Source organism: Ahaetulla prasina, chromosome 1, assembly GCF_028640845.1.
Source record: "Ahaetulla prasina isolate Xishuangbanna chromosome 1, ASM2864084v1, whole genome shotgun sequence".
Lineage (NCBI taxonomy): Eukaryota > Metazoa > Chordata > Lepidosauria > Squamata > Colubridae > Ahaetulla > Ahaetulla prasina.
This window is the reverse complement of record NC_080539.1, coordinates 377,185,942-377,196,710: the sequence shown is the minus strand read 5'-3', so window position 1 is coordinate 377,196,710 and position 10,769 is coordinate 377,185,942. Positions and strand designations below refer to the sequence as shown.

General features: G+C 39.9%; 1 protein-coding gene across 1 annotated transcript; it reads right to left on the bottom strand.

Moving 5' to 3' along the window:
- Positions 1-1,150: 1,150 nt before the first annotated feature.
- On the bottom strand, positions 1,151-10,025 carry LOC131188690 (vomeronasal type-2 receptor 26-like). The gene is made up of 3 exons (XM_058164143.1): positions 9,762-10,025; positions 3,537-3,666; positions 1,151-2,055 (listed from the first exon to the last, which is right to left on the bottom strand). Exons 1-3 carry the CDS (start codon positions 10,023-10,025, stop codon positions 1,151-1,153), a joined length of 1,299 nt encoding a protein of 432 aa, XP_058020126.1.
- Between the last annotated feature and the right edge of the window lie 744 nt (positions 10,026-10,769).

The following is a 10,769-nucleotide window of genomic DNA, read 5'->3' as shown; positions in this document are numbered from 1 at the left end:
GCTTTTCTATCAAACAGACAACAAGTGGTCAAAATTGGCAATGCTCTATTAACTCCTGTTCCTGTAAAAAGTGGCATTCCCCAAGGCAGCGTTCTTGGACCAACACTCTTCATATTATACATTAATGATCTCTGTGATCATATTACAAGTAATTGTGTTCCCTTTGCTGACGATGTCAAATTATTTAACACCACCAACAATACAGCTATCCTCCAAAAGACTTTTTATCTGAATGGTCTAAAACTTGGCAACTCAAATCTCAACCAGCAAATGCTCAGTCTTACATATTGGAAAAAAGAACCTAAACACTGTTGGAAGAAATACCCATCTGGGTTCAGTTCCAAGTGGGGACAAAGACACTGGAAACATGGAGGCTGCTTGGAAAGATGGTTTAATGGTGGTCAGGATCACATGGCTTGAGTTCCTGAACAGAAAAGGGCTGAGATCCTGTGTGCTCCCTGGTTCAATCATTTTTCTGCAGTTCTAATTATCCTCTGAAGTCTGTGTCTGTCTTGTTGGGTTGCAGAACCGAACCAGACTGTTATAGAGGTGCAAATGACAGACTCAATAATTCCTCTGTAGAACTGAATCAGCAGCTCCTTGGGCAGTTTGAGCTTACTGAGTTGGCGCAGAAAGAACATTCTTTGTTGTCTTTTTTTGATGATGTTTTTGATGTTAGATCTTGCGATATGATAGAACCTAGAAATTTAAAGGTAATATAATCTGTAGAATTATAAGAACTCTAATAATTGTTTGAATGGAAAAGTTGGTAGCTAACTCAGCAAAGCCTCAGGGATCAATATAAATAAATATGCTTCAAAACAACCCAACATAATGAAACCAACCCAACATATACTTAAAGATACTTTTAATGAAAATAGAGGGAAATTGTAGTTCTGGAAACTAATATCTACACCTTAAACATCAAAGCATATTTACAAGTTATTCATGGGGCCTCACTGGGCTGAACTGACATTAATGAGAAATAAAAGTATAAATCATTACTAAATGGTCTGTGATTATTCACATCACCTGATTTTTAATTACTTAATGAACTAGTCACTCTCTAATTTCACAATTTTTTAAAGAAGCCAGATCAAATACAAAAATGCTTAGAAGTCAAAATAAAACATTCAAATTTCTATATAAATCAGAGATTCTTGTGCCTCATTATATTTTCTCTACAATTAAGATGGGGTCTCAGTAGGATAATGTAGCATTTGGGGAAAAATATGCAAGCCAAGAGACCAGCCCCAGAGGCCAAGATGGAGAAGATCTCCACGGCCACCATGGATTTCCCTTTGGTGCTCAGATAGGTGGGTAGGAAGGTGATCCAAACACTGCAAAAGACCAGCATGCTGAAAGTAATGAACTTGGCTTCATTAAAACTATCAGGCAATTTTCTGGCCAGAAAGGCCACTGTGAAACTGATAAGGGCCAGGAAACCAAGATATGTGAGAACAGCATAAAACACTGAAGGTGAGCCTTCATTACATTCCAATATGGTCTCTCCTACCAAGGAATGGAAGTCCAAGTTGGGAAATGGGGGAGAGGTTACCAGCCAGGTGGTACAAAGAACAGCCTGGATCAGGGGACAGGCTAAGACAATGGAGTTAGTCAATGGTTTTCCTAAGAATTTCCTTGTCCTGTTCCCTGGCTTGGTGGCCATGAAGGCCAGAACCACCATGACAGTTTTTGCCAACACAGAGGAAACCGCAACGGAAAAGAGAATGGCAAAGGCAGTTTGTCGGAAGAGACAGGTGAATTTCCTGGGCCGACCAATGAAGAGGAAGGAGCAGAGGAAGCAGAGCAGGAGGGAGACCAGGAGGATGTAGGTAAGATCTCGGTTGTTGGCCTTGACAATCGGTGTGTTGAGATTTTTAGAGAAAATCACCAGAACTGCAGATGTGGTCACAGAGAGGAAAAGAGCAATAGATGCTAAACTGTATCCCAGGGTGTCATGATAGGAAAGGAAGTGGATCTTCTTGGCAATGCAGTGGTCCTTGTCCTTGTTGGGACATTGGTCTTCTGGGCAGGAATCACAGCGAGCTGCGTCTGAAAACAAGGTGGATCAACAAGGGCAAATCATCCATCCATTTTGACAATGAATAGGTTTGTCAAAAAACCGGATCTGTCCTCTGGCTCAACATCTTTTTTATTTTTATTTACATTTATATCCTGCCCTTCTCCGAAGACTCAGGGCGGCTTACACAGTGTTAAGCAATAGACTTCATCCTATTTGTATATTATATACAAAGTCAACTTTTATTGTCCCCAACAATCTGGGTCCTCATTTTACCTACTTTATAAAGGATGAAAGGCTGAGTCAACCTTGGGCCTGGTGGGACTTGAACCTGCAGTAATTGCAAGCAGCTGCTGTTAATAACAGACTGTCTTACCAGTCTGAGCCACAGAGGCCCTTCATCTCTTCTTTATATCTCAAATCCACTCGTTCAAACTTTTTTTGCAGGGAATGGTTAGCAGACATAGATAGATGTTCCTGCTCTGCCTCTGACAGGCCTATGAATTTCCTGGGAGATTGACTGTTCTGATAGAAGAGGCAGGTGTTTAATAAAAATTAAAGCTTGAATCTCTCACCCCATTCTTTCACAAAAAGATTGGGGTCTCGTTTTCCTGATGGGATGTAAAAGTAGGAGTAGAAAGCCTAGTAGGGAACCCATGAATTGTGCTCCAAAATCAACTGAAGCTGACCTGACCAAAGCCATCTTGACAACTTCAATGTTGTCACACTGGAGCTGAAGGATAGGGAGGGGGGGATTTTAGATAGCTGGGATTTTGATAGTCAAAACAAAATGTTTTCTCTTGGGAACCAAGGACATTCTCACACCTGGTCAGAGGAAGGAGGAGTGATGTTGACAGGTAACCAGACAGCACCATGATTGGACCATGTTTTTTTTTTATTATTTGAATTTATATCCCGCCCTTCTCCGAAGACTCAGGGCGGCTTACATTGTGTTAAGCAATAGTCTTCATCCATTTGTATATTATATACAAAGTCAACTTTTATTGCCCCCAACAATCTGGGTCCTCATTTTACCTACCTTATAAAGGATGGAAGGCTGAGTCAACCTTGGGCCTGGTGGGATTTGAACTTGCAGTAATTGCAAGCAGCTGCATTAATAACAGACTGCTTAGTCTGTTGAGCCACCAGACTGATTGTTTTGAGAAGGTGACAAACTTTTACTTTTAATTAGGTAAAAACCGCGGGAATCTTTACTGTCAGTTTTCACCAGATCTGTGCCAATATGATATATCCAATAAAGCTATTCTTTGAGGAATCAACCTACCTTGGAGTTTTGCTTGATATGGGTGTATTACTTGGAACCCTGACACCAACCTGTATTAAATTTATGAGGAGCAAGAAAAGTGGCCTACTAGTATAGTTTAGATTCATGAATTGAGAGGCTCTGCTGAAAAGAAATATGAATATATTGAAGCACATAAATCCTGCCAACATTAACATTTTCCACTGGTTTCCTTGATCCTGGCATATCTTCATTTAAAGTCTGCTCTACCTGTCTGATTAGAAATGGTCCCTTCTGGACAAGGGTCACAGTGGTAGCAGCAAACTTGCTTGCCCTCTGGAACTCTTCTCCTCTCTCCTGCCTGGCATCTCTTCATGCCACACCTGGCAAAGGGCACCTTCTAAAAAAGAGACGAGAGATACCCAGCAATGAATATCCTTCATTTATTCGCTTGTCCATTGCTCTTTCCATCTTTAGAACGCCTTCAAAAGAATTGGTTTACCAGAAATCAGGATAAGCCAATGAAATCCTGACCCACCAATGGCCTCTGGAGATTGAAAATGGGACCAAAGGATGGCTTGTGACATGGAGCTACAGCTTTTCTAAAAGAGAGAATCCTGAGGATCCAACTGAATGGAAATGGTCCATGGAAATCATTCTTGCCTCCTTAATGGCGTCCTGGGTTTCGAGCAGGAATTCTTCACCATCTTACCCCATCTTGGACTTTTCAGAAGTCAAATCGAAAATGTGTTCAACTCAAAAGCAGGGTTTTTTTCATCAAATTCCTGAATTTAACAGTTTCCCAGTTAAAAGGATGTTATGCATTCCCTGCAGTGAATGAATCCTTTGCTGAATTTGTAGCGTTTCCTTCCAGCTCACCTTTGTGACCCAGATGATTTCATCGGAGTTAATGGTGAAATCTTGTCCAGGGGAAACCGAGGAATCTATTTGCCCAACTTTCATGGGGACAAAAGATTGATTGGGGAAGAAAAGCCAGTTGAGAAGATCATAACGAGTAGAAACCAATCCACCCTCTGAGAAGGAGACTTCCTCTCCAGCAGTGTTGTTGAACTCGACGTTCCTCAGATAGGGGAGAATCTGACAGAAAAGACACCTGTACTAATTGGCTGAAGACCACACATAGGACATCCTGGTTTCTTTCACAAGGTGATGGCCATCAGCCTAGGAGATGGGTCTATATCTGAGAAGCTAAATGAGTTCCCTTGATGGAGATCTAAGCAACCAGAACTAACATCAGATATTCAGCTCCATCCCCACATTCTCTTTATCATTGGATATTTGTATCATGGCTTCTTCACTTCCAGTCTTAACAAGAATGATAGCTACATACAAACATTTTAATGCCATATTCCAAATTGTGTAGTTTTGCTCTGTGATACTTGGCAGGTTAGATTTTTAGTTTTATTTGGGCTCATAGTTTTGTAAATAACAAATGCATGTTAGGAACAATTAAATAATTACTGAGGGATCCTTGATGCTCTCTGAGCCTGGTTGTTTTCTTGAAGACGTTTCATGACCTAAACTAGGTAACATTGATAGTGATCTCACTCCTTTCTAGCACTGACGAGGGTGCTTAGTTGGGTTGTGAAATGTCTGCAAGAAAACAACCAAACCCAAAGAGCACAAAGGACCCCTCATTTCAACCCTGAGCTATAATATTCTCCTTTGTACAGTTGTACAATTCCACTGACTTTCTCTAGCTGATAGTCAAAGAGAACAGAATGAAGAAGTAGGTCTGACCAAGAGGGGCCACGCAGAAGGTTTGTCCTTCTATGTGGATTCAGTTTTGGTTGCCACGAAGTAAAAAAGATGTTGAGACTCTAGAAAGAGTGCAGAGAAGAGCAACAAAGATGATTAGGGGACTGGAGGCTAGAACATATGAAAAACGGTTGCAGGAACTCGGTATGTCTAGTTTAATGAAAATAAGGACTAGGGGAGACATGATAGCAGTGTTCCAATATTTCAGGGGTTGCCACAAAGAAGAGGGAGTCAAACTATTCTCCAAAGCACCTGAGGGTAGAACAAGAAGCAATGGGTGGAAATTAATCAAGGAGAGAAGCAATGTAGAACTAAGGAGAAATTTCCTGACAGTTAGAACAATCAATAAGTGGAACAACTTTCCTGCAGAAGTTGTGAATGTTCTAACACTGGAAATTTTTAAGAAAATGTTGGATAGTCATTTGTCTGAAATGGTGTAGGGTTTCCTGCCTGGGCAGGGGGTTGGACTGGAAGACCTCCAAGGTCCCTTCCAACTCTGTTATTATGTTATGTTATGTCCTGTCCTGGTTTGTCACTTCATAGGTCTAGAGAGGAATAATTGAGCCTTTGATGTTGAAAAGTCTGATGAATTTCAGATCAGGAACCCATTAGGACCATGTTGAGTTCTTCTCCATATGCTGAGGTTGACAGAGACTTAACACAACAAACAAGGCAGTACAAGAAAGGTCATACTAAAAAAGTGAGATGGAGTCACAAAGAATTCTAAGCCACAGTAACCTAAACTAACATTAAAATGAATTGAGTGTCTTTTTACAGATTGGATTCAGGCAACAGACTGAGAAAATGAGGAAGTTCTACAAAACACTGAGTAGGACTTCAACTGACCCGTTAAAGCATCTTGCACAAATGCACTCAGATTGTCGTCATGCTCTGGGGTGACCCACTTCTCCTTGGAGTGGTCACACCTGATTTTCAGGCAGCCACTGATGTCCTTCCAGGGCCTCTGGTGGCTCAACAGACTAATGCAGTCTGTTATTAACAGCAGCTGCTTGCAATTACTGCAGGTTCAAGTCCCACCAGGCCCAAGGTTGACTCAGCCTTCCATCCTTTATAAGGTAGGTAAAAGGAGGACCCAGATTGTTGGGGGCAATAAGTTGACTTTGTATATAATATACAAATGGATGAAGACTATTGCTTGACATAGTGTAAGCCGCCTTGAGTCTTCAGAGAAGGGTGGGATATAAATGCAAATAAATAAATAAATAAATAAATAATAATAATAATAACAACAACAACAACAACAACAACAACTTATTGCAAGCTCTTTGATCTTATGAACAATTGGTTTGGTTTACTTCTGTTTTCCCCCCATCTATCCCTTTTCAACAAAATCCTCTCACTTAATTCAAATGACAGGGTTTTTAAAAATAATATTGCTATCTTAATCTCTTCTTAGATAGATTGATGCCGTATAGATAATCAATGAAAGAGCTACTAAAACGTCAATAACGGATGAATTTTTTTTTAAAAAAGGACAAGAGATGATGGATAGAGACAAAATACTTTTCAAAATGGGGACTATATTAAAAATTAGGGTGAGGAGTAGAACGTACGAATTGGGAAAATAATATTACATTTGTATAATAGATGTATAATAGAATTTACTAGAATTACAATGTGCATGTCATTGGAAGACTATGATTATGTATATCTAATTGTATTGTTATATTAGCATTGTGTAAAAAGTATATGGACTCAGACAATGCACTGTCAATAAAATATGTATGGCTGTTAAAGGAAAATTACAAATAAGACATATAGATAGTATATAGATATTTAACATAACATAACATCAGAGTTGGAAGGGACCTTGGAGGCCTTCTAGTCCAACCCCCTGCCCAGGCAGGAAACCCTACACCATCTCAGTCAGATGGTTATCCAACATTTTCTTAAAAATTTCCAGTGTTGGAGCATTCACAACTTCTGCAGGCAAGTCGTTCCACTTATTAATTGTTCTAACTGTCAGGAAATTTCTCCTTAGTTCTAAGTTGCTTCTTTCCTTGGTCAGTTTCCACCCATTGCTTCTTGTTCTACCCTCAGGTGCTTTGGAGAATAGACTCCTCTTCTTTGTGGCAACCCCTGAGATATTGGAACACTGCTATCATGTCTCCCCTAGTCCTTCTTTTTATTAAACTAGACATACCCAGTTCCTGCAACCGTTCTTCATATGTTTTATCCTCCAGTCCCCTAATCATCTTTGTTGCTCTTCTCTGCACTCTTTCTAGAGTCTCAACATCTTTTTTACATCGTGGCGACCAAAACTGGATGCAATATTCCAAGTGTGGCCTTACCAAGGCATTATAAAGTGGCACTAACACTTCACGTGATCTTGATTCTATCCCTCTGTTTATGCAGCCCAGAACTGTGTTGGCTTTTTTGGCAGCTGCTGCACACTGCTGGCTCATATCTAAATGGTTATCCACTAGGACTCCAAGATCCCTCTCACAGGTACTACTATTGAGCAAGGTACCACATATACGGTACCTGTGCATTTTGGTTTTTTTGCCTAAATGTAGAACCTTATTTTTTTCACTGTTGAATCTAGGTAGTTTCCTACCTAGGGATCTAAGGACTAGATAAAAACTCACTGAGATTACCTGCCATGACTGAATATTTGAGATCCTCGTTCCAAGCCTCATCATGGTTGGTTGTGTTCCAGATCCATGCATTGCATGTAATGCGTGTGCCACAGCATAAATGGCATTGTAGATATTGTAACTCTCACCTTCCATGCTTGTTTCAAAAACGTAAGAAGGTAGATTCTGTAAATTCTCCTTTCCTGTACATTGTTTCTCCCCCTTTGAAAGGATCCTGCCTGGTTTGTGCAACCTGCAGCCAAACAACCTTTCCCACCATGGTGGGAGAAAGAAGTCCCCCTGTGGCTTCAAGGGGTCTAAAGACAGGAGGAAATGACTGAATTCTGAGACATCCCCAGTGTGGGGCCTAAAATGCAAAGCCCCATGGAAGGGCTCTACTACTTTCGATACGTCTTGATTCCTCACCACACTAAGTTTCCAATGGGAAGTTAAGATCCAAACTTTCCGAAATGATGTCTTTCTCAAATGTTCATGGACACTCATTGCCACCTGTACATTTTTAAGACTATTGGGGTCTCCAAATAGAACAATCACTTCAGCTTTAGACCAAGTCTCCAAAATATGCAGTATTTTCAACATTGGAATAGTAAGAAAATTCAATTTCAACTTTTCTTTGAAGGCCAGGCAGATCTCCTTCTCCTTCAGCATTGGCACCAGAGTTGAGATGAAACGTTCTCCCCTGTCACCTTCAGGGGCCACCAGCCCAACCCAATTCCACTGGAAATGCAGGAGCAACTGGACTAAACCCACATACTGAGCAGATTCACTGGGATTAATCCGGAAGAAGGAAGGATAAATTCTTCTGTCTCCTTGAGTGAACTCAAAGCCAACACCGAGCTGGAGAAAGTGAGATTCTTGATAGAGTAAATTTTAAGGGTTATCATTATGTGGCTTATTGCCCCACCTGGCTCACTTTGGGTGATAAACTTAATTTTCTGGCCTTCTTAGGAAGAAGGATTATATATTAGGAAGAAGAGGTTACGTATTTTGCCTGGTGGTGACATACAGAGATTATACTACACTACACTTTTATGAAGAATGGATTAGGAAGAAGAGGTTACGTATTTTGCCTGGTGGTGACATACAGAGATTATACTACACTACACTTTTATGAAGAATGGATTAGGAAGAAGAGGTTACGTATTTTGCCTGGTGGTGACATACAGAGATTATACTACACTACACTTTTATGAAGAATGGATTAGGAAGAAGGATTACATATTAGGAAGAAGGATTACATATTAGGAAGAAGAGGTTACGTATTTTGCCTGGTGGTGACATACAGAGATTATACTACACTACACTTTTATGAAGAATGGATTAGGAAGAAGGATTACATATTAGGAAGAAGGATTACATATTAGGAAGAAGAGGTTACGTATTTTGCCTGGTGGTGACATACAGAGATTATACTACACTACACTTTTATGAAGAATGGATTAGGAAGAAGGATTACATATTAGGAAGAAGAGGTTACGTATTTTGCCTGGTGGTGACATACAGAGATTATACTACACTACACTTTTATGAAGAATGGATTAGGAAGAAGGATTACATATTAGGAAGAAGAGGTTACGTATTTTGCCTGGTGGTGACATACAGAGATTATACTACACTACACTTTTATGAAGAATGGATTAGGAAGAAGGATTACATATTAGGAAGAAGGATTACATATTAGGAAGAAGGATTACATATTAGGAAGAAGGATTACATATTAGGAAGAAGGATTACATATTAGGAAGAAGGATTACATATTAGGAAGAAGGATTACATATTAGGAAGAAGGATTACATATTAGGAAGAAGGATTACATATTAGGAAGAAGGATTACATATTAGGAAGAAGAGGTTACGTATTTTGCCTGGTGGTGACATACAGAGATTATACTACACTACACTTTTATGAAGAATGGATTAGGAAGGAATTCCTCTTGGCAAAACTATCCCATTATCTATCACTTTTGGCTTCTATAAAAACATATCTCGACACAAAAATAAATATATGTTCCCCAAAACACCTTTGGTTTCCACCTTTAGCTTCACTGTTTGCTTTGTTGTTTCTCTACCCCATACTCTATCCAATGAGGCTCCCTTACCTGTGGGACCTTGAAGGTGCTGAAGATGGAGGCCATCTGCCTGGAGGATCTGGGGTTGAGATCTCCAACGACAGAGAGCAGAGGGTCCTTCCTGTCACATTTATAACCTGGAACCATTCGGCCTCGTGTGGAGAGCAGGGAGAGGCTGATCATGGAAATTTCCATCTCAGACTGAAAATTGCTATAGATATGGAAGCCAAGGGTGATGTTGGAGAGGAGAACCAGATCCTTGTTGACCTCTGTGACTGCAAACACCAAGGCCATGAATTGCTGGTAGTTTTTGGATACGACTCTACAGTGAGAAAATCATTCGGGAGATTTTAAGGAAAGCTTGAGTTGATGGAGTTTATCCTTAAAAACAAAATATATACAATTTAAAACAACATTTAAAAAGAGCAAATTTTAAAGGCTGATTATTAAAATTTAGATTTAAAAATTTAAAAATATTAAGAATACCCAATTTAAAATTCAACCCAAATTATGCCAGTATTGACCTCATCTTTGAGTTTTGTATCAGGAATTTATGTCCGAAGGCAGCGTTCTTGGACCAACACTCTTCATATTCTACATTAATGATCTCTGTGGCCATATTAAAAGTAATTGTGTTCTCTTCACTGACGATGTTAAACTATTTAACGCTACCAACAATACAGCTACCCTTCAAAAAGACTTTGACTTTGTGTTGGAATGGTCAAAAACTTGGCAACTCCAAATCTCAACCAGCAAATGCTCTGGCCTACACATTGGAAAAAAGAATTTGAACACTAAATACAAGCTCGATGGACATTACCTTGTAGATGACCCCCCACCCTGTTAAAGATCTTGGAGTTTTCATATCAAATGATCTAAGTGCCAAAGCTCACTGCAACTACATCGCAAAAAAGGCTTTAAGAGTTGTAATCTTGCGTAGCTTCTTCTCCAGAAACAGTACACTACTAACCAGAGCATATAAAACATTTGCTAGACCAATTCTTGAGTACAGCTCGCATGTCTGGAACCCATACCTCA

Excerpts from the sequence above, each read along its gene's own strand:
- LOC131188690 (XM_058164143.1), bottom strand. The coding sequence starts at position 10,025 with ATGGCCTTGGTGTTTGCAGTCACAGAGGTCAACAAGGATCTGGTTCTC. Across the intron at positions 3,667-9,761 it reads GCACCTTCAAGGTCCCACAG|AAGGTGCCCTTTGCCAGGTG; the intron begins GTAAGGGAGCCT and ends TCTCTTTTTTAG. Across the intron at positions 2,056-3,536 it reads GACCATTTCTAATCAGACAG|ACGCAGCTCGCTGTGATTCC; the intron begins GTAGAGCAGACT and ends CCTTGTTTTCAG.